Source organism: Coregonus clupeaformis, chromosome 26, assembly GCF_020615455.1.
Source record: "Coregonus clupeaformis isolate EN_2021a chromosome 26, ASM2061545v1, whole genome shotgun sequence".
NCBI lineage: Eukaryota > Metazoa > Chordata > Actinopteri > Salmoniformes > Salmonidae > Coregonus > Coregonus clupeaformis.
In genome coordinates this window covers 35,518,058-35,541,820 of record NC_059217.1, presented here as the reverse complement: position 1 = coordinate 35,541,820, position 23,763 = coordinate 35,518,058, and the positions used below count along the sequence as shown (strand labels likewise).

The window sequence follows — 23,763 nt, the reverse complement described above, 5'->3', positions numbered from 1 at the left end:
CCCGGATCTGTAGTGACGCCTCTAGCACTGATAAGTGCCTTAGACCGCTGTGCCACTCGGGAGGCCCCCAAAACAAACAATTCTAAAAATCAACCTGCAATAGAGCATGCTGGGAAATATGATAATGATGGGTGCGGTTTTGGTTTAACACTGGTTATTAACACCAACACAGGGTTATTTTACACCACTGAATGTTAATTTAACACAGAGTTAATGTAACTCCTGAATCAACACTAGAAATGTTACACTGAAAAATCAACACTAGGTAACACTGGCCAATTTGCTGTGTAGACTGTTATTGGACTGAGGTACTACAGTGGGGAAAAAAAGTATTTAGTCAGCCACCAATTGTGCAAGTTCTCCCACTTAAAAAGATGAGAGAGGCCTGTAATTTTCATCATAGGTACACGTCAACTATGACAGACAAAATGAGAATTTCTTTTCCAGAAAATCACATTGTAGGATTTTTAATGAATATATTTGCAAATTATGGTGGAAAATAAGTATTTGGTCAATAACAAAAGTTTCTCAATACTTTGTTATATACCCTTTGTTGGCAATGACACAGGTCAAACGTTTTCTGTAAGTCTTCACAAGGTTTTCACACACTGTTGCTGGTATTTTGGCCCATTCCTCCATGCAGATCTCCTCTAGAGCAGTGATGTTTTGGGGCTGTCGCTGGGCAACACAGACTTTCAACTCCCTCCAAAGATTTTCTATGGGGTTGAGATCTGGAGACTGGCTAGGCCACTCCAGGACCTTGAAATGCTTCTAACGAAGCCACTCCTTCGTGTGTCCCCGGCGGTGTGTTTGGGATCATTGTCATGCTGAAAGACCCAGCCACGTTTCATCTTCAATGCCCTTGCTGATGGAAGGAGGTTTTCACTCAAAATCTCCACGATACATGGCCCCATTCATTCTTTCCTTTACACGGATCAGTCGTCCTGGTACCTTTGCAGAAAAACAGCCCCAAAGCATGATGTTTCCACCCCCATGCTTCACAGTAGGTATGGTGTTCTTTGGATGCGACTCAGCATTCTTTGTCCTCCAAACACAACGAGTTGAGTTTTTACCAAAAAGTTATATTTTGGTTTCATCTGACCATATGACATTCTCCCAATCCTCTTCTGGATCATCCAAATGCACTCTAGCAAACTTCAGACGGGCCTGGACATGTACTGGCTTAAGCAGGGGGACACGTCTCGCACTGCAGGATTTGAGTCCCTGGCAGCGTAGTGTGTTACTGATGGTAGGCTTTGTTACTTTGGTCCCAGCTCTCTGCAGGTCATTCACTAGCTCCCCCCGTGTGGTTCAGGGATTTTTGCTCACCGTTCTTGTGATCATTTTGACCCCACGGGGTGAGATCTTGCGTGGAGTCCCAGATTGAGGGAGATTATCAGTGGTCTTGTATGTCTTCCATTTCCTAATAATTGCTCCCACAGTTGATTTCTTCAAACCAAGCTGCTTACCTATTGCATATTCAGTCTTCCCAGCCTGGTGCAGGTCTACAATTTTGTTTCTGGTGTCCTTTGACAGCTCTTTGGTCTTGGCCATAGTGGAGTTTGGAGTGTGACTGTTTGAGGTTGTGGACAGGTGTCTTTTATACTGATAACAAGTTCAAACAGGTGCCATTAATACAGGTAAAGAGTGGAGGACAGAGGAGCCTTTTAAAGAAGAAGTTACAGGTCTGTGAGAGCCAGAAATCTTGCTTGTTTGTAGGTGACCAAATACTTATTTTCCACCATAATTTGCAAATAAATTCATAAAAAATCCTACAATGTGATTTTCTGGATTTTTTTCCCTATATTTGTCTGTCATAGTTGACGTGTACCTATGATGAAAATTACAGGCCTCTCTCATCTTTTTAAGTGGGAGAATTTGCACAATTGGTGGCTGACTAAATACTTTTTTCCCCCACTGTACATGTCACACACTGTAAACCCCAAGGCATTTTTAACTCATATACTTCTAGTAAGTTGCACTCAAATAATGCATTATCAATGAAAATGAATTATTACTTAAAATGTGTATGTGGTACTGTCTCAAAACTAAATGAGAAGTCACATCAACTCAATTTTTAAAAAGATATGATTACAAATTAACTTTTTTTCCCAGCGTGCTCTACTGCAGGTAGTATTTGGGGGAATTGTTTTTAATATCTGTGTTTTTGCATGTACATTAAGTGATTGATTGATTTAAATGTTAAGCTACACAAAGATAAAACATTTCTAAACTAATCCAATCATTGAATTTTTGCACCTTTTACTAAAATAGTTGTTTCAGTTTAAACGGCCTAGGTAGTTTCCTCCCACTGTTCTTAACCCTGGCAGTCATTATGAATGCAGGTTGCGGGTGAATTCAAATTTCCACTGTCGTATAGCCTAATGCTGACTAGATTCCAATAGGAAGTACATATCACTTCGTAAGCCAGCATAATTTGATTCACAGTTAAGGTTGTAAAATTCTGGGACATTTCCCAGAAATCTTTGTTGGAAGACTACTGGAATAGGTTTTGCAACCCTACTTGCAGGCCTGATGTGGCCTGGAAACTATGAGTTACGGCAACTTTATAAGGCCTTATTATGATAATATTCAAAGAAAGGTATTCAACAACCATTTCTCTGTCACAAACAAATAGAGTCATGGGTGGTAACTCTACAATTCAATCGAAAAGGCAAGGCACACTGGGAAATTATTGGAGGCGTGGCTTAGTGAGGCTTTAAATTTAAGTATATCTTACAAAAGAACTGCATTTGTATTACTCATATGACGGTAGTACTGCTCACTTCAGCTATTAACTATACGTTTCTAAACGTGTTTGAGTAGCCAGAACTTATCCGGTTTTACAGTGCACATGGTACACTCTAAAACAGGGATGGGCAACTTTGATGGGGGGGTGGGGTCCACAAAAAATCTGAACTCATCATGAGAGGCCGCAGTTGCTCACGAGCAAAACATTTTAGTTTCCCCCCTCTTGACAGCGGGGAGAATGTGTAAACATTTCGTGCAATTCTACACATTCTGCCATGGGGTAGTGCTGAGTGATTCGTTTTTTCTAGGTTGATTCGGTTTCGGATAGATTATGAAAAAATTAGGATGTTTTTTCGATTTCGGTTTCATTTATTTATTTTTTTACATTAAATGCTTTGTGAAATAATGACATAAAAAATATTTTTGACCTTTTTAAATGAAAATTCCAAAGCCAAAAATACTGAACATTCAATTGCCAAAACATTGAAAATATTCCATTGTCTCTGTCAGGTCTGCATTGGATAGACATCAATAAAAAATAGGAAATTACTATGAAATAATTAAATATTTCAGTTGTGTATATTACTTAGTTTTTATTTGATTACTTTATTATTTTTCATTCCTTAAAGTCATCATCTAATCTCTGCTCAGGCAGTAGCAGTGTCTGGCTCCCTATACTGTACTGTCTTTAGTCATCTTATTTAGCTAGCCTGCCTAAACATGCTGCAGAGCTATCTGACAAAATCATTTTACTAGTTCTTCAAAGTAGATAAGACATACTTTCACGAACTGTCTCTATCCTTCTCTCGTCATTGTGTTGTGTACATTTCTCTCTCATGCGGTCTATGTGGTCTGTGTGTATTTAACCTAACGCATCAGGCATAAAAGTATATCCATCTCTGCCTCAGCCGGAAAAAAGTGAGACTGACTAACAAAATCAATGGGGGCCCCCCGATTGGTAATTCGACCATTATAACAAGTTTAGATGGCTGGCCGCTAAACTAACTAAGCAATCTACAAAATGTTGGCTGACATGGGCTAATTGACTATCAGTGACTGACATAACAAGAGGAAAACCGCTGATGCACAACCACATTTCGAAATGTTACCTTGTGTATTTTACTATTCTAACTCGCAACAGTAAGTTTTTTTTTTTTTTTGGGGGGGTGGAAATTAATCCGAAGGCCTTCAAAAGGTGCGCGGGCCGTCAGTTGCCCATCTCTGTTCTACAAAATGCTGGGTTAAAAACAACCCAGCGCTGGGTAAATAATGGACAGAGCACATGTTGGGTTATTTTTCACAGTTGTGTCACTTACTGTAGTTGGGTTATTGAGCTATGATCCACCGGGCCATATCAGAAGAGATTTTCTGGGCCACCCATGAGAGTAAATATTCTGGTTAATCTGTTCTGCTGTATTCTCGACACATGTAAAGGTTGAGCACTGACACTTTTGTAGCATAAAGATGCTTTCAAAAGCTCTGCTGTGCATCCCATTGTTGGTTTAGTTACTACCTTGTCATGATATTTAAATAATGATGTTATGTGCAAAAATAGTGAAGGGACATTTTTATTTGCTTTATACAAACCTAACATGATGAACATGAATTACATTTACTCTCACGGGTGGCCAAAAAGACATAGCTGAAAGCCATGCCCCCAATAAGCCACGCCTCCCTAAAATAACCTATGGATTACGTTAAAAAATGCACATCTGTTGGGTCAACCCAGCATGAAAGTGAATATAAACTCAACTGATGGTTAAATTAACCCATTTAGCAGATGCTCTTATCCAGAACGACTTATAGGAGCAATTAGGGTTAAGTGCCTTGCTGAAGGACACATCCTTGTTGGCTCAGGGATTTGAAACAGCAAACTTTCAGTTACTGGCCTAATGCTCTAACCGCTAGGCTACCTGCCGTGCATTCATCTTAAGATAGCTAGGTGAGACAATCAAATATCACAGTCATAGTAAGTATATTTTTCCTCAGTAAAGAAGTCATAACTTTCGTTGGCTCCGTTCTCTTCTCTAACTTCATATGGTCAAGTCCCTCACTAAGCTTTAACACACTGGCCTTGCAGTCTGACTGGGCCTGTTCCAACTCTGACTCTGTTCCTCATTGTGCTGTTTTAGGAGTTCTGATTCCCTCTGTGCCTATTATATCATCCCTGTTGAAATGTTTCCTGACATTCGCTGCAGACTGCTGGGAAAGTGTCTCACTGCATCTATTCAACCTCGACTGAAAATTCTCTATTCAATCTGTATCGCTGATTAATGTAAAGGTAATTTCCTATCGAGCCGGCATCTGCAGGGTTTACCGTGAATGCAGTCTCCGCTAATGCGGGAACATTGCCTTTAAATTTCAATCACGCTGTAATGCTGAACTTACGCAATATGGATTGAAACGAGCCCTGAATGTCAGTCTCATACTGGTTGACGGTAGGTGGGGGTGGTATATCCTGTAGAAAACACAAATTCACTTCCTGTAGGCTACAATACTTGGCTGTGGTCCTGGCAAAAATAGCTCCAATCACAGAACCAGTTTTTTCAGCTCCTCTGTGTCCTGGACTCCTCTGTGTCCTGTTCTCCTCTGTGTCCTGGACTCCTCTGTGTCCTGGTCTCCTCTGTGTCCTGTTCTCCTCTGTGTATTGTTCTCTCACACTCTCTACATATTTCATTTGGTTCCAACAAAGAGAGCAGGAGCCGAGTCCATCACAAAGCTCTCTGAACACAGCCCTATGCCTCCTCGCAGACACCACACACAGCCTTGATTGTTTCCACGCTGGGCCACAGCAAAGAGTCGGAGCTGAGCCTGTGCCCTAAGGTGAAATGAGGCAACAGACACAGAGAGAAAGGCCTCAATTGTCTCTCCAAGGACAGGAAAAGGTTGAGAGAACTTTCATCAAACACATGACAATACAAAGCGTGCAGCTCTCCCCACTACCATAATACTGTACTAGTGGAGGAATGGTGCATGTCCCCATGGTTCTGAAGCATCCATGACCTGATAGTTCAAAGCCACTAGTGGACCTTTGGACCCACTCCGTCTCTCTCTCTGAGCCTCGGACAAAGGCTTTGTTCATCCCCCACCATCTTTGTTGGTGATAAAGGAAGAAACTGGAGCATTGCTCCTTGGAGATGTACTGTATGTCAGGCATTGTAGCAGCTCTCGTGAGAGAAGCATGGCTACGGACCTTGGGCCCTCATTAGGCCTTATGAAGGGACACAAGGCATCATTGATTATTGAACAGTAATCTCCTCTGACGTGGTCTCGCTGTGATGAGCCAAGTTCTACCTTTGGTGTGGCATGATGCTCTTGTTTTCGCTCAGTTTTCTCTGGTCACATTTAGCACAGCAGTGAAGCCTAGTTCCACTGGGGTCCCTTTCTGAATGGATACTTGTCTTGACAGTGACAAAAAACACAACATTCCATTATAAGATATGCTTCCCTTTATTACAGTATATGCATGCCATACATTATAATAGTAATTTATTTAAAAAAATCAAAAACTATAGTTTCACCAAGAAATTGTGGTTTAGAACCCATTTATGTTTCTTTGTAGCAAATACAATGTTTGAGATCCAAGGCGAGAAATACAGATACAATATTATAGATTTCAAAGCACTTTGTTTCCAGGTAAACCTCCTTTAGTAGTCGCATTCCGCTCACAACAGCCACTAAAATCAGTAACCTATTTTATTACGTCCCCTGAACTAGAGAGGGAAATTAGATAATGTAATCAAATACCTTGAAAATACTGTATGTTCCACCAACAACTCATTAAACAGATTATTATCCGAAAGTAACAGAGCACAATATCATTTTGTAATATTTTAACAACCCATTAAATTGGCAGCTGACACAAAATAATGTAAAATAGTAAGTGAAATCTTTGACAAACTGACTGACCAAAAATGACTAAGGAACTGACCAACAAGCTGTTAATTTCCAACACCGACAGTGTTAGGAGCCTAACACTTTTTAAAAGGCTCTTGATTCATTATTAGTCACTTTTTACATTTCCAACACCCACTGATTAATTTTTTATTAATGAATGGTGGTCACATGTACACTGTGGATGTTAAAAAAACGCTAAGGAGATTTTGCTATGAGATGAGTTACAACCAATTGATACCATTTCGTGAATGCTGCCATCATGTACATGTCCCCGAATTTCGCTGTTTTGTACTTCGAGAATGGCAGTTCTGTAATTACTAACGGCAATTCCGTTTATGCTCAGATTCTTTGGTATACACTCAATGCGTGCTTTGGGATATAGGGACTGATTTCAGCAACCCTTCCTTTGTCTTGTATGCTTTTAAGTCTCAGGCTGGAACAAAAGCCTGCAGAGTGAGTGGTCACTGAGACTCCTCCAGTGTCTGTGCACCCAACCCTTCCGCTCTGAATCGTCCTATAAAGCTCTCTTCTCATACAAAGCTCTCTTCCATGTTGGAGCACAGCAGGAAAGAGTCCACCAGTCTGGGCTTGATCAGCTGCTGATGGTCGGCGGCCTCGATGCTGTCTGGACACCCCGCCGCCAGCCTCCTCAGGGCAGCCTGCAGAGCACAGGGAGAGGGATGGATCAGTGAAGACACTCAACACCTATTCAAACGACTGCACTGTAGCGTATGACGTAGCACGGCACAGAATAAATCAATATTGATCACTATACAGTACATATAGATCAATATAGACTACAGATCTAGATTTGCTGATTATCAGATATAAGTACTTCAGCTACTTGTTGATGGGTTGAGGATTGACTGACACTGTGCAGTGCATGACTGCTTCAGTATTCTGTGTTACAACTGAGAGGGAGCATGGCGGTATGAAACAAGACTACAGTTCCACTCCAGCAGGGAAATGCCAAATATTTACATATTAGTTAACAAAATGTTTTCTGAAAGACAACCCTCTTTGAAGGCTGGTTCAACACCTACAAAATCTCTATTTAACCCCTGGCAATAGTGATAAAAAAGAATCCTATTAAATTTACATGAGTACAACAAGCAGTGTAAAAAAGTGAAGGAGAGAGCCCTTATGTGCAAGATCCGTCCAGCAGTATTAATTAAGCCTCTGACTCTTTTACACAGACCTAGAGCCCTTTTATCTAGCCCGTGATCTGGCCTTGTCAATTAAGATCAGGCTGTCTGAATGATAAAGGATGAACAGGAATATGTATGATATGTGCATGTTTAAACATACCCTGCTTCATTACATAGTGGGATCTCCTTATGATGAGAAGACTGGTTCAGATGCAAGGACTGCCGTGTCTTTCAACTTTGCCCCATGGACATAAACCTCTCATTAATTAATTCTAAGTTATTAGACACACTTATGCACTAGAAAAAGTGTAGCACATGTGTATGGGAAATATATATGATGCACATTCAAACATACAAACACTTGTTTAAATATACCTACCAGACATGCAACCAGTACAGAGTCGCTGTTGTTCCTCTCCGCTGGTGAGCGACACAGTTCGATTAGTCGAGGGACAGCTGGAGAAATGGAAGACAATGGTTAGTTTGGAAATTGTGTTGTTGATTGACCTACACAAAATTCCTATCATAGGAGGCTGGCTCATAACAATGTCTGGAATGGAGTTAAATTTACATTTTAGCAGACGCTCTTATCCAGTGCAAATATTTATTTTTATTTTTCATACTGGCCCCCCGTGGGAATCGAACCCACAACCCTGGCGTTGCAAACGCCATGCTCTACCAACTGAGCTACATCCCTGCCGGCCATTCCCTCCCCTACCCTGGACGATGCTGGGCCAATTGTGCGCCGCCCCATGGGTCTCCCGGTCGCGGCCGGCTACGACAGAGCCTGGATACGAACCAGGATCTCTAGTGGTACAGCTAGCACTGCGATGCAGTGCCTTTGACCACTGCGCTACTCGGGTATCAAACAGATGGAAACAATGTGTTTGATACCATTCCATTTATTCCGTTCCAGCCATTACTATGAGCCTGTCCTCCCCAATTAATGTGCCACCAACCTCCTGTGGTTCCTATGACTACTGTGATTAAGAGAGTAAAAAAGGCTTGAAAAGGAAGAATTTCCTCAGGTCAAATCGGTCCCTATATGAATACATTTCCACCCCAGAGTGAACTTCTATTGAGAGTTGGACACACATGCATTCATCACACCAAAATGCTGTTTAAGATAACGTTTTACAGCGTTAAAATACTTCAAAGAAAGGTCATCCTAGTCGAAATCTTGAATGCAACTAAGAAGAGACAGGATACTGAGGAAGTGGTCTAAACGCTATAAGCTTAGGTAGCAGAGAAGCTGACGGCCTATGGAGTAGGGGGAAGTTGCCCCTAGACACTGATCTTGGGTCAGTTTAGCATTTCCCCCACTAATGGTTAAGATTTGGATTTGGGGAGGGGAAACTGATCCTAGATCTGTACCTATGAAAAACGTAACCCCAGAGCGAGGGCCTCTACCTTGCAGCTGGATGGCTGTTTGGGCTACGTCCGGGTCTCTGCTCAGACGGGCCAGTGTGACAGCGGCTTTCTGCTGGACCCGCTCGCACGCGGCGCCCTCCGATGGACTAGAGGACGACGGCTTCTCACCCAGCAGCTGGAGCAGTCTCTCAACACCTAGCAGACACACAACACACAGACAGACAGAGGACGTAGACAACAACACACAGACAGAGGACGTAGACACAACACACAGACAGATAGAGGACGTAGACACAACACACAGATAGAGGACGTAGACACAACACACAGACAGACAGAGGACGAAGACAACAACACACAGACAGACAGAGGACGTAGACAACAACACACAGACAGACAGAGGACGAAGACAACAACACACAGACAGACAGAGGACGTAGACAACAACACACAGACAGACAGAGGACGAGAGAAAAAAGACAAAACAAACACGGAGTCAGGGACTTAATACACAACATCAACAAGAAAGAGTCAGGGGACAGAGACTAAGAGGGTTGAAGAAACAGGCAACATAGCAGAAATGTGGGTTTACGTTGCCATCTTGAGGATTATAACAGAATTGCAATAACATGTTTTTTCTCTGTAGCTGTCCTGTGTGATTGTCATCTCTGTCATCTCCCTCCTTTGATATTAATCAATTTCTCCATCATGACCAGTAAATACATATGTGTGGAGATGTTAATCGTGATGTTAGCCTCATTCACATACATCAAAAACTGGTAAAAAAAAAAAGAAAAAAAAGAAATTACTAAAATGACTAAAATGTAAAAAATGTAAAAACAGGTTTTTGCGTACCCTTCTCATGCAGGACTTCAGGTGCAGACTGCTCCAAAACAGAGAGGTTTGCCAAGATGGTAACCACCTAAAAAGACCACAGTCAACAGGGCATACCAGAGATTTGACAACGCTCAACACATTTTAGCACACCTCCTGGTAAAATATGACAGTGCTGGGCATGAATTACTCAAACTCTACTTTGAATTATGGTAAATCTGTTTTTATGGAATGTCCTCTTAGGAAATTAGGAAGATATGGCGGGCGTGTTTGCATGAAGGTGTTTACATATGTAACAGGGTAGGTCCCCTCCCTCTCCCGACCTCAAACTTTGCACTCATGAGCGCAGCATTTTAACCAATCACTCTACCGGATCTAAATTATTTATAGATCAGCGTGTCCTCTACCTGGTCTTTAGAGTAGGGAGTATCCACTCTCTGGCGGTCTTTGCATGCCTGGAGGAGGATGTGGATGGTGTTGAGCTGGAGGAGGATCTCACAGGCCATGCTGTCGAAGAATGTGATGTTGGCAAGGGCAGCAGACGCCAGGAGGAAGACCTCACCACAGGAGGCACTCCCGCACAACTCTTGAGGAAACAAACACACACACATTTATCTTCAAAAATCACCTGGACCTCATGGACTTTACATTCATAGCTCCACCTTTTCGAGTGGTTACATTTCCGCAGCCCCCATCCCAAAACTAAGTGAAGGAGCTGCCGTTCTCTTGTTTTTCGTATATTAAACAGTGGGCCTTTAAAGTGTTTCAGAATGAACACACTGATCTAGCCATATCAAAGCCCTGCAGTGCAGCAGCCATGCACTCACTGATGAGAGCAGTGACAATGTCCTCCATGCTCTCCAGGAAGCTGCCCAGGTGCTGGGTGGAGGTGTGGTGGGGCGAGGTGATCTGGGCCACCACCGCCGCCGCCTCTGCCCTCGCCGCCTCAGCACTGTTCTCATCGGTCAGGATGTCCGCCAGGCACAGGATCCCATCCACCTATAAGAGGGGTGATGCATACGCATAACACGCAATGACAAGCACATCCTGTTACATCGAATCGTCTCATACTAGACATAAGGATAACAAGACAACGTAGCAGCTGGTTTAATGGCATCAAACTTTATCTGAGGGAATTCAGAACGTAACACATTCCACACACACACACACACACACACATTAGCCTTAGACCCACATATTGTATATGCTGTGGTCAACTCTTCTATGGTTGTCAAGCCCTACATACATTATTTTGTATGACAACGAACAGAGGCGAGTTGGTGAAAGCACAAACACACTGGACCACCAGGCTACACACACACACACACAGTACAACACACACAAGTCCATTTGGAATTCATTGAAGAAGTCCAAAATAAAAAGGACAACCATATACAGTATATGATGTAACAAGCCCCAAGCATCTCATTGGCTTGACAGCCGCCTTTGATTCATCGAAGAATCCCTCTATAGTAGGTTCTATTTTTAGGCGTCCAGCCAGATAGTTAAGTGTCCAGGTCAACCCTGGTTAAGTGTTCGGGGTCAACCCTGGTTAAGTGTCCTGGGGTGCAACCCTGGTTAAGTGTCCGGGGCCAACCCGGGTGAGACTTAGTAGCTCTGCCCATAAAGCCATCACGATTAAACGACACCACTCCAATTTTACGGCCATCTCCCTCTGGGACTGGAGTTGCTTTTATGGGCTGAGGGCTCTCAGATCTCGCCTGCCGTTTCCCCAACACGTGCACATCAGGTTTGGGGGAATGTGATTCACGTGTCTCTCAAAATTGTCACCTCGTTGGTGCAGACCCAATGTCTTTAATTGTCTCCTAATATATTTAAGTGAAACAGGAGTAATCCAATAAAAGCTGTTTTTATGACGGTAGAAAAAGCGCTGGGCTTTGCGATTTTATAATTAGTCACGATGGGAGAAAAAGTGTGGATCTTCACCCGCCCCACCGCTTTTATCTGACTTCTGATTGGACATTGTTTAAGATGGCCAAGGGGTGTGGGTGGATGTGCATGTGCTGTGATGTGCATGTGTTGGGGAGAGGTTGTTTGGGGGTAGGCAAACTAAAATACACACATAGCATGTTTCTGTGTACATGCAGAGGTGTGAGAGAGAGAGAGAGAGCGAGAGAGAGCGAGAGAGAGAGAGAGAGAGAGAGAGAGAGAGAGAGAGAGAGAGAGAGAGAGAGAGAGAGAGAGAGAGAGAGAGAGAGAGAGAGAGAGAGAGAGAGAGAGAGAGAGAGAGAGAGAGAGTAAACCCAAGGAAGTTGAGTAGAGTGATAAGTGTGCCTATACAGTGAACCTTTTCATCCAGGTTTGGAAATAAAATATTTATCCACACTGTGGCAATGTTGCACAGACAAAACTCTGGTGCACTTCCCACTACTATAATATACAGTACCTTTGATACCTTGCATCTTTGAGCAGTAGTGCCGGTGACCCTGCATATACAGTATTAGTGCCCAAATACACTGTGGAATAAAACGAAACCTTTTATTAATATTAGCAAAAGATTTTACCTAAAAACAAATAACCTGTATAACTTTACCTTTTGAAGGATTTGACCGTCAAGTCTGTAATGGAAGTGACCAGTTTTACAATACAGAGCACCCAAACAGAAAAACGTTGCAATAATTGTCACTTTTTGCTTTTCTGGCTCACTGTGAAAAGAAGTCTACAAACTTTCAGCGTGAGTAGAATTGTTTCGAGTGAGCTCATACAAACTATCCATCCTAGACACACCTGTCAGAGTCATTTCCTGAAGACCATCACTATGAGCTTGACGATAGGACAACTCCGTATTTCTGTCTCCTAATACATCACCAGTGTGCCGGCACGGCCCATTGACAAGGAACAATCCACTCTTCCGTCCTCCTCCCACTCCCGTCCCTCTCCCCGAAATATGCTGCACTGAGATAACTTCTCATTCATATTTTGCCCCCCGGTCTACTCCGGATGTCTTCCAAAATGTTTAATAATCGTGTGGAAGAAGACACTTACTTGACTTGACTCATACAAGTTTTGTATCCTAATAATAATAACATATGTCTACCTACTTTTTGAAAGGGGTATATAGCATATAATAACTTTATACCAAAGTTAAGCTACTCAAATATAATGTACTGTAGGACACTTTTTGTCAATGTGCATTTTGTTTTCAGAGTGCAGTAGACACGACCATGGAGGTTCAACTTCATCACGCTCGTACTGTTTTAACCACATGCCCCAAAAGAAATAAACAAACAGTTTCCAACCAATGAGACACAAGGAGTGAATCCTCCCCTTTCCACCATCACTCGGCAACTGCGACAGATGTGGTTGTCGCGGCTGAGCGATGGCTCGTGTCCGGTTCGTAGCATCCACTTCCGCGACAGTTCCCCCCGGAGGATCTAATCTGGAACCCACTGTCATGCCTATGTTGTCTGGCGTTTCTACACCTGACTGCCTCCGTTCTCCAAGCTTCTCTTTGAGCAGACACAGATGCCGGTGTGGCGTCATTAATCAGTGAATGGGGTTGTATTTGTCTTTCATGGGTGCCATTGGGTAGAGGTGCTTTGTGTTTTTTGTTTATTCTCAAAAGAAGAAACAAAAACACACTGAAAATATTCTGTTTATATAGGCCTACTGAAGCACAAGAACTTGCAGGCGTGCACACTACGCACTCAAACACACACACCATACTCTCTTAACAACCTCAAATTCTTGCTTGCAGAGCAAATTGAAATGCAAGGTTACATCAATCAGCCTGCAAGGAGACCATGGCCAGCAGTGAAACAAACACTACTTTTTACAGTATCCTTGAGCTCCTGCTCAGAGCTTGAAGTGGCCAAGTCTCCCGCTAATCTCATTGTTAGCATTTTTTCACCTGTGCTTGTGAGGCCTACAGCCCCAGTGTAGTAGTTGAGCATTTATACCTGCCCACTGGAAGACTAAACATCTCGCACCAAAGCTCTCACTCCAGCAGACCAATGGAATGATGTCTGTCTGTCTATCTGTCTGCTGGTCTGTCTGTCTGTCTTCTGCTGCTCATTAGTAAATGAGTTTTAGTGTATGGTTGTATGGTTATACGGTTATATGGTTTTATGGTTGTATGAGTGTGTCAGTTTGTATCTGCATCCAGATTTTTCTGTGAAAATCTGTTTGTTTGTGTATCAGACACCAGTAGTACCTCCACCCAGCACCTGGCAGCTTTCTGGAGAGCAGGACATAATGCCACTGCCCTCATCGGTGACTACCAACCTCTGAATGTGTGTGTGTGCGCTAGTGTCTACGCATATAAACGCTGCACTACACTACCTTCTCCAGCTGGTTGATGCCCTCCTCCACGCAACATATTGAGGCCACCGCCCTCAGGGCGTGTGCGTAGAGGTCGCTGAAGCAGTCCTGCCGGCAGATCTTAAACAGGGCCACCACAGCACCCTCCTGTGGACAGACAAAAAAGACAACACCATTAGCATCATCATTCACATTAGCATTGCAGACAATGCTCAGTGCTTAATAAGCTAGCCTGAGCTTATGTCAAATTGATAGCCCTTCAAGCCAAACAGACTGTGCTAACTCAAACCTTCCAATAGCCAAAAGTGCCCAATAGACTTGCCAACAATGGACTATCCAACCAGGCCGAATAGTCCAGCCAACAGTGCACAGTAGGCTTACCAACCTGACAGGCTAGCCAATGACTCACGTTAACCCTAAGGTCGATATCCGCGCCCACACAATAAAAACATCCCCATAAAAATCTGTCAGTTTAAGCTAGATATATCTGTTTTTGCTATGGATGAGTCTCAATCCGGCTATGTAACACTTCCGCATCTGCGGTGAAAGGTGACAGAGCTAGAGCGGTGTTTGTCAGACCATGAGACATCCAGAAAATCGGTCTTCTCACAAAAACGTCTGTAGCGTCCAAACGGTTTGGCCTACAAACTATTATGACCATTTTGCTCTACGACTCCCACAAGCGTCTTGGGACTCGTCTGAAGTTGGTACAGCCGATCTGCCAACTTTTGTTTGTAGCGTCCAAACAGTTTGGGCTACACACTAATATGTGTAAAAGTGAGACTCAGGCCTGCTATTCATAGCAGACTTCGAAAAGACATTTGATAAAGTACGACTGGGGTTTATATATAAATACCTGGAGCATTTCAATTTTGGAGAATCTCTTATAAAATGGGTCAAAATCATGTATAGTAACCCTAGGTGTAAAATAGTAAATAATGGCTATTTCTCAGAAAGTTTTAAACTGTTAAGAGGAGTGAAACAAGGTTGTCCACTATCGGCATATCTATTTATTGTGGCCATCGAGATGTTAGCTATTAAAATCAGATCCAATAATAATATCAGAGGATTAGAAATCCAGGGCTTAAAAACAAAGGTGTCATTGTACGCTGATTCATGTTTTCTTTTAAATCCACAACTAGAATCCTTCCACAGCCTCATAGAGGATCTAGATACATTTTCTAACCTCTCTGGATTACAACCAAATTATGACAAATGTACTATATTACGTATTGGATCGCAAAAAAATACAATTTTTACATTACCATATAGTTTACCAACAAAATGGTCTGATGGTGATGTGGATATACTCGGAATACATATCCCAAAGGAAATAAATGATCTCACTTCAATAAATTTTAATAGAAAGTTAGCAAAAATAGATAAGATCTTACTACCATGGAAAGGTAAATACCTGTCAATTTGTGGAAAAATCACCCTGATTAACTCTTTAGTATTATCCCAGTTTACCTATTTGCTTATGGTCTTGCCTACGCCTAGCGAACAGTTTTTTAAATTATATGAGAAAAAAATATTCAATTTTATTTGGAACGGCAAGCCAGACAAAATTAAAAGGGCCTATTTATATAATGAATATGAATTCAGAGGACAGAAATTATTAAATATTAAAGCATTAGACCTATCACTAAAAGCTTCAGTCATACAAAAGTTATACTTAAATCCGAAGTGGATCTCAAGCAAATTAGTAAGATTGTCTCACCCAATGTTCAAGAATGGCCTTTTTCCCTTTATTCAGATTACAACAACTCATTTTCAGTTATTTGAAAAGGAAATCATCTCCCAAATATCACTATTTCTAAAACAAGTCATAGAAAGTTGGTTGCAATTTCAATTGAATCCTCCAGAAACTACAGAACAAATAATGCAACAAATATTGTGGTTAAATTCAAATATACTAATTGACAAAAAACCTTTTTTTTTGACAGAATGTTTAAAAAAGGTATAAACTTCGTAAATGATATCATCGGTATGTCGCACATGCAGCTAACAAAAACATATATGGAAATGTCTGCTCTACCCAAAATTACAACCAAATAATTGCAGCCTTACCGCAAAAGTGGAAGAGGAAAGTGGAAGGGGGAGAAAGTAAGGAACTTGTCTGTCGGCCTTCCATTAAAGAACATAATTGGTTAAGGAAAACTGTGATAAATAAAAAAGTATATCAGTTTCACTTAAGGACCAAAGGATTGACAGCCGTCCCATATAGATTGTAAAATAGTTGGGAAGAGATTTTTGACGTACCGATCCCATGGCATAGTGTTTATGAACTGACACGCAAAACGACACCGGATTCAAAAATTAGAATCTTTCAATTTAAATTATTATATAAAATTCTTGCTACCAATAGAATGTTATTTATATGGGGGATACAATCTTCCCAGCTCTGCAGATTTTGCTGTGAAGAGACAGAATCATTAGATCATTTGTTTTGGTTCTGTCCATTTGTAGCTTGTTTTTGGACACAGGTCCAGGAATGGCTAAAGGATTGCAATATTTACCTGGAGCTAACCTTGCAGATAGCATTACTGGGTGATCTGAAAAGTCATAGTCAATCGATCAATAATATAATAATAGTTTTAGCAAAAATGTTTACTTTTAATTCACAATCTGTAAAAGCAATGAGAATAGAAAGGTTCAGAACTTTTGTAAAACATCACAGTACGGTTGAAATATATATGGCAAATAGAAATCCTATATGGATGGTGTTAAGAGATAGATGGGAGGTATTGAATGGAGTTGAAGGATGGGACTAATAACAAATAACAACAAATAATAACAAGATAATTAATAATGTAAGCATACTGTGTCCATAATAAGTATATAGGTTGTATGTTGGGAGCTTTTGGGAAAGAGCACAGTTAGAAAGATATGGCATATAGAAGCAAACCGGATGGACATCAAGAAAATGATCGGAGAGGTTGAGAGTAGAAGAAGTTCAGGAGCAAAAACAAATAAAATATAATTATTGTAAAATTGACTGTGTCCATAAGGTGTAGATAGTAAGTATAGGCTGGAAGTAGAGGCCTGGGCATTGTTGTTCACTAATTTACCCCAAGTAGGGAAAGGATGGCGGGGTTGAAAAGTAATAAAGGGGAGTGGGGAGAACAAGTATTTGATACACTGCCGATTTTGCAGGTTTTCCTACTTACAAAGCATGTAGAGGTCTGTAAAATCCAGAAAATCACATTGTATGACTTTTAAGTAATTAATTTGCATTTTATTGCATGACATAAGTATTTGATCACCTACCAACCAGTAAGAATTCCGGCTTTCACAGACCTGTTCGTTTTTCTTTAAGAAGCCCTCCTGTTCTCCACTCATTACATGTATTATCTGCACCTGTTTGAACTCGTTACCTGTATAAAAGACACCTGTCCACACACTCAATCAAACAGACTCCAACCTCTCCACAATGGCCAAGACCAGAGAGCTGTGTAAGGACATCAGGGATAAAATTGTAGACCTGCACAAGGCTGGGATGGGCTACAGGACAATAGGCAAGCAGCTTGGTGAGAAGGCAACAACTGTTGGCGCAATTATTAGAAAATGGAAGAAGTTCAAGATGATGGTCAATCGGTCTGGGGCTCCATGCAAGATCTCACCTCGTGGGGCATCAATGATCATGAGGAAGGTGAGGGATCAGCCCAGAACTACACGGCAGGACCTGGTCAATGACCTGAAGAGAGCTGGGACCACAGTCTCAAAGAAAACCATTAGTAACACACTACGCCGTCATGGATTAAAATCCTGCAGCGCACGCGAGGTCCCCCTGCTCAAGCCAGCGCATGTCCAGGCCCATCTGAAGTATGCCAATGACCATCTGGATGATCCAGAGGAGGAATGGGAGAAGGTCATGTGGTCTGATGAGACAAAAATAGAGCTTTTTGGTCTAAACTCCACTCGCCGTGTTTGGAGGAAGAAGAAGGATGAGTACAACCCCAAGAACACCATCTCAACCGTGAAGCATGGAGGTGGAAACATCATTCTTTGGGGATGCTTTTCTGCAAAGGGTACAGGACGACTGCACCGTATTGAGGGGAGGATGGATGGGGCCATGTATCGCGAGATCTTGGCCAACAACCTCCTTCCCTCAGTAAGAGCATTGAAGATGGGTCGTGGCTTGGTCTTCCAGCATGACAACGACCCGAAACACACAGCCAGGGCAACTAAGGAGTGGCTCCGTAAGAAGCATCTCAAGGTCCTGGAGTGGCCTAGCCAGTCTCCAGACCTGAACCCAATAGAAAATCTTTGGAGGGGAGCTGAAAGTCCGTATTGCCCAGCGACAGCCCCGGAAACCTGAAGGATCTGGAGAAGGTCTGTATGGAGGAGTGGGCCAAAATCCCTGCTGCAGTGTGTGCAAACCTGGTCAAGACCTACAGGAAACATATGATCTCTGTAATTGCAAACAAAGGTTTCTGTACCAAATATTAAGTTCTGCTTTTCTGATGTATCAAATACTTATGTCATGCAATAAAATGCAAATTAATTACTTAAAAATCATACAATCTGATTTTCTGGATTTTTGTTTTAGATCCCGTCTCTCACAGTTGAAGTGTACCTATGATAAAAAATTACAGACCTCTACATGCTTTGTAAGTAGGAAAACCTGCAAAATCGGTAGTGTATCAAATACTTGTTCTCCCCACTGTATATATTTCCTCACTATGAGGTTGGAATAATATTGTGAAACTGTACAAAAAATATATATGATAATGCCCTAGTGTAAGAGCTGTTTGAAAAAGACTGCCTGAAATGTCAGCCTGTTTTGGTAGGGTTGAGTTTTGGCCTTCCTGGTGACATCACCCGGCGGTAAATTAGTTAATAGACCAATAAGAAAGAATCTCTCTGCCAATAACAGGTCGTTTTCAGTTTCCCCCTCCTCACTCAGACCACTCCCAGACAGTCCTAGCAGAATTCATGCTTGAGAAATGTATCTTTGCTAAGAAGCTATTTTTGACCATATTTTGAAAATATATCTCACAGCGGTTTAAATGGTACAATGATTCTCTACAAAAATGACTGCTTGTTTTGTCACATAAACTGACATTAGGCTAACGATTAGAACTTTAGCAACCAGAAAATGATGCAATTTCTGCATAGTGCACCTTTAATAGTGTCTTGATTAATACACTTGTTAATCATTATTCTCTTGTGAAGTTCTGAGCACAAGGGTTTGATATGCTACCCTTAATGGTTGTTTATCTCTTTTGCAATGCAGATTAGGGTAAAGGGAAATTCCACGGCACATACAGCACAAAACGTCATTCTGTTACCAAACTTTGCATCTGCAAAAAGTCCTTCAAGTAAATGTGTTTTTGTAAAATGTACTGTGGAAATTGTTAAAAGTAGTCCTTGTGCATAGAGTTGTATGGTTTGTTTAACTTTACAATCATAGATTTTTGTCTGGCATACATTTTAAAGTGAGAAATCTGAGTCTCAGCATCACTCTTAACGTGGAATTGCCCTAAACAAACATAAGCAGTCCGTAGTGTCCATATTCGGTAATTTCCTCTTGCAAAACCACTTGCTGACAGAATTCTATTCCCAATGGAGATTGATAGAATGACCTGCAAGAAAAGGTCCTGTAACTACCACCATTATTCTAATAAGACCCATTATAGGAGCTGCTGGTACGTCACATGCACAGATAGTGCCACAGCCAAGCCTGGAGTGGCTAATCGTCCTGCCCCCTACCCTAACTGCTCTTCCCTGCTCTGCCCACGCAATACAGTCCCTAGAAGACCAAAGCATCATCCCTTTTAGCCAATCCCTGAGCAGTATTCTTCATTACATTTTTCAACCATTCTAAAGCCCCAAAACAAGTTATTATTTTCAATCTCATGGAGGAGTCCTGTTATGCTTTCATAATTTTTCTGTGACGCAGGTGTTGTTAGCCCTCGCAGGTTAATTTAATTGAACCTTTATTTGACCAGGAAGTCCCTTGAGATAAATAATATATTTTTTTGAGGAGACTGGTAACTGGTACTGTTACAGTAAAATAGAAATGACAAAGGTAGAAAGGAGGTGCTTTGAATCAAATGAAATGTTATTCGTCACCCTCTTCATAAACAACAGGTGTGGACTAACAGTGAAATGTTTATTTTTTGCTAATTTATTAAAAATAAAAAAAGTGATTGGTTGGGCCACTCAATGACATTCAGAGACTTGTCACGAATCCACTCCTGCGTTTCCTTGGCTGTGTGCTTAGGGTCGTTGTCCTGTTGGAAGGTGAACCTTCGCCCCAGTCTGAAGTCTTGAGCGCCCTGGAGCAGGTTTTCATTAAGGATCTCTCTCTACTGTTCATCTTTCCCTTGATCCTGACTAGTCTCCCAGTCCCTGTCATTGAAAAACATCACCCACAGCATGATGCTGCCACCACCATGCTTCACCGTAGGTATGGTGCCAGGTTTCCTCCAGACGTGACGCTTGGCATTCAGGCAGATAATCTTGTTTCTCATGGTCTGGGAGTCCTTTAGGTGCCTTTTGGCCAACCAAGCGGGCTGTCATGTGCCTTTTACTGAGGAGTGGCTTCCGTCTGGCCACTCTACCATAAAGGCCTGATTGGTGGAGTGCTGCAGAGATGGTTGTCCTTCTGGAAGGTTCTCCCATCTCCACAGAGGAACTCTGGAGCTGTGTCAGAGTGACAATCGGGTTCTTGGTCACCTCCTTGACCAAGGCCCTTCTCCCCTGATTGCGCAGTTTGGCCGCACGGCCACCTCTAGGAAGAGTCTTGGTGGTTCCAAACTTCTTCCATTTAAGAATGATGGAGACCACGGTGTTCTTGGGAACCCTCAATGCTGCAGATATTTTTTGATGCCCTTCCCCAGATGTGTGCCTCGACCTTATGGCTTGGTTTTTGCTCTGACATGCACTGTCAACTGTGGGACCTTATATAGATAGGCGTGTGCCTTTCCAAATCATGTCCAATCAATTGAATTTACCACAGGTGGACTCCAATCAAGTTGTAGAAACATCTCAAGGATGATCAATGGAAACAGGATCCACCTGAGCTCAATTTCGAGTCTCATAGCAAATGGTCTGAATACTTATGTAAATAATGTATTTCTGCTTTTTATTTGTAATAAATGTGCAACATTTCTAAAAACCTGTTTTCGCTTTGTCATTATGGGGTATTGTGTGTAGATTGATGAGCACATTTTTTTTATTTAATCCATTTTAGAATAAGGCTGTAATGTAACAAAATGTGGAAAAAGTCAAGGGGTCTGAATGTAAAAATAAGAAAATGTATGAAATAAAAAATGATTAAATACATTATTAGGCCAATTTGAAATATTTCACATGTATCCTAACATTTTTTATGTGTGCACAATTATTAGGCAGGTCAGTATTTTGACCATATCATCATTATTATGCATTATTATGCATATTTCCCAACTCCAAGCTGTATAAACTGTATTGCTTATTGGATTTAAGCATATCAGGTGATGTGTATTTGTGTAATGAGGGAGGGTGTGGCCTAAGGAGATCAACACCCTATATCAAGGTGTGCATAATTATTAGGCAGCTTCTTTTCTTCAGGCAAAATGGGCCAAAAAATAAATTTAACTGACTCTGAAAAGTCAAAAAGTATTTGAGGGATGCAGCACTCTTGAAATTGCTAAGATATTGGGGCGTGATCACAGAACCATCAAACGTTTTGTTGCAAATAGTCAACAGGGTTGCAAGAACCTTGTTGAGAAAAAAAGACGCAAATTAACTGCCAAAGATTTTAGAAGAATCAAACGTGACGCTACCAGGAAGCCATTATCCTCCAGTGCTGTCATATTCCAGAACTGCAACCTACCTGGAGTGCCCAGAAGTACAAGGTGTTCAGTGCTCAGAGACATGGCCATGGTAAGGAAGGCTGAAACCCGACCACCACTGAACAAGACACATAAGTTGAAACGTCAAGACTGGGCCAAGAAATATCTGAAGACAGATTTCTTAAAGGTTTTATGGACGGATGAGATGAGAGTGACTCTTGACGGACCAGATGGATGGGCCCGTGGCTGGATCAGTAACGGGCACAGAGCTCCACTTCGACTCAGACGCCAGCAATGTGGAGGTGGGGTACTGGTATGGGCTGGTATTATTAAAGATGAGCTAGTTGGACCTTTTCAGGTTGAAGATGGACTCAAACTCAACTCTCAAACCTACTGCCAGTTTTTAGATGACACTTTCTTCAAGCAGTGGTACAGGAACAAGTCTGCATCTTTCAAGAAGACCATGATTTTTATGCAGGACAATGCTCCATCGCATGCATCGAAGTACTCCACTGCGTGACTAGCAAGTAAAGGCTTTAAAGATGAAAGAATAATGACATGGCCCCCTTCCTCACCTGACCTAAACTCTATTGAGAACTTGTGGTCCCTTCTTAAACGGTCGATTTACGGTGAAGGAAAACAGTACACCTCTCTGACCAGTGTCTGGGAGGCTGTGGTTGCTGCTGCACAAAAAGTTGATCGTCAACAGATCACGAAACTGACAGACTCCATGGATGGAAGGCTTATGACTGTTATTGAAAAGAAGGGTGGCTATATTGGTCACTGATTTTTTTTTTTATGTCAGAAATGTTTATTTGTAAATTTTGAGTTGTTTGTTTATTATTCTCACTTTCTCTCTGCTACCGCACGGCAAGCGGTACCAGAGCGCCAAGTCTAGGTCCAAAAGGCTTCTTAACAGCTTCTACCCCCAAGCCATAAGACTCCTGAACAGCTAATCATGGCTACCCAGACTATTTGCATTGTCCCCCCCACCCCACCCCATCCCCTCTTTAACGCTGCTGCTACTCTGTTTATTATCTATGCATAGTCACTTTAGCTCTACCCACATGTATGTACATATTACCTCATTAACCGGTGCCCCCGCACATTGACTCTGTACCGGTACCCCCTGTATAAAGTATAGCCTCCCTACTGTTATTTTATTTTACTGCTGCTCTTTAATTATTTTTATTTTTTATTTAACAAATTTTTCTTAAAACTGCATTATTGGTTAAGGGCTTGTAAGTAAGCATTTCACTGTAAGGTCTACACCTATTGTATTCGGCGGATGTGGCAAATAAAATTTGATTTGATTTGATAGTGATGAGCTTTGTGGGCACTATCATGTTGAATGCTGAGCTGTAGTCAATGTACAGCATTCTCATATAGGTGTTCCTTTTGTCCAGGTGGGAAATGGCAGTGTGGAGTGCGATTTAGATTGCGTCATCTGTGGATCTGTTGGGGCGGTATGCGAACCCAATTGCGATCCAATTACGATCTTGTCTCATCGCTGCAACTCCCCAACAGGCTCAGGAGAGGCGAAGGTCGAGCCATGCGTCCCCCGAAACATGCCAAAATGCGCTTCTTAACACCCACTTAACCCGGAAGCCAGCCGCACCAATGTGTCGGAGGAAACACGTCCAACGTCAGCCTGCAGGCGCCCGGCTCGCCACAATGAGTCGCTAGAGCGCGATTAG

The 23,763-nt window shown here is 42.0% G+C and overlaps 1 protein-coding gene across 1 annotated transcript in view; it reads right to left on the bottom strand.

The window, feature by feature from the left end:
- Positions 1-6,185: 6,185 nt before the first annotated feature.
- LOC121540720 (protein inscuteable homolog) overlaps positions 6,186-23,763 on the bottom strand; it is a 117,015-nt gene continuing 99,437 nt past the window's right edge. Inside the window, exons 7-13 of the mRNA XM_041849767.2 lie at positions 14,304-14,429; positions 10,829-11,000; positions 10,409-10,587; positions 10,023-10,089; positions 9,207-9,362; positions 8,176-8,252; positions 6,186-7,307 (exon numbers count right to left, since the gene is read on the bottom strand). Coding sequence (XP_041705701.1) covers positions 7,179-7,307; positions 8,176-8,252; positions 9,207-9,362; positions 10,023-10,089; positions 10,409-10,587; positions 10,829-11,000; positions 14,304-14,429 — 906 coding nt within the window. The 3' untranslated portion in view covers positions 6,186-7,178. The remainder of the gene's footprint in view (positions 7,308-8,175; positions 8,253-9,206; positions 9,363-10,022; positions 10,090-10,408; positions 10,588-10,828; positions 11,001-14,303; positions 14,430-23,763) is intronic.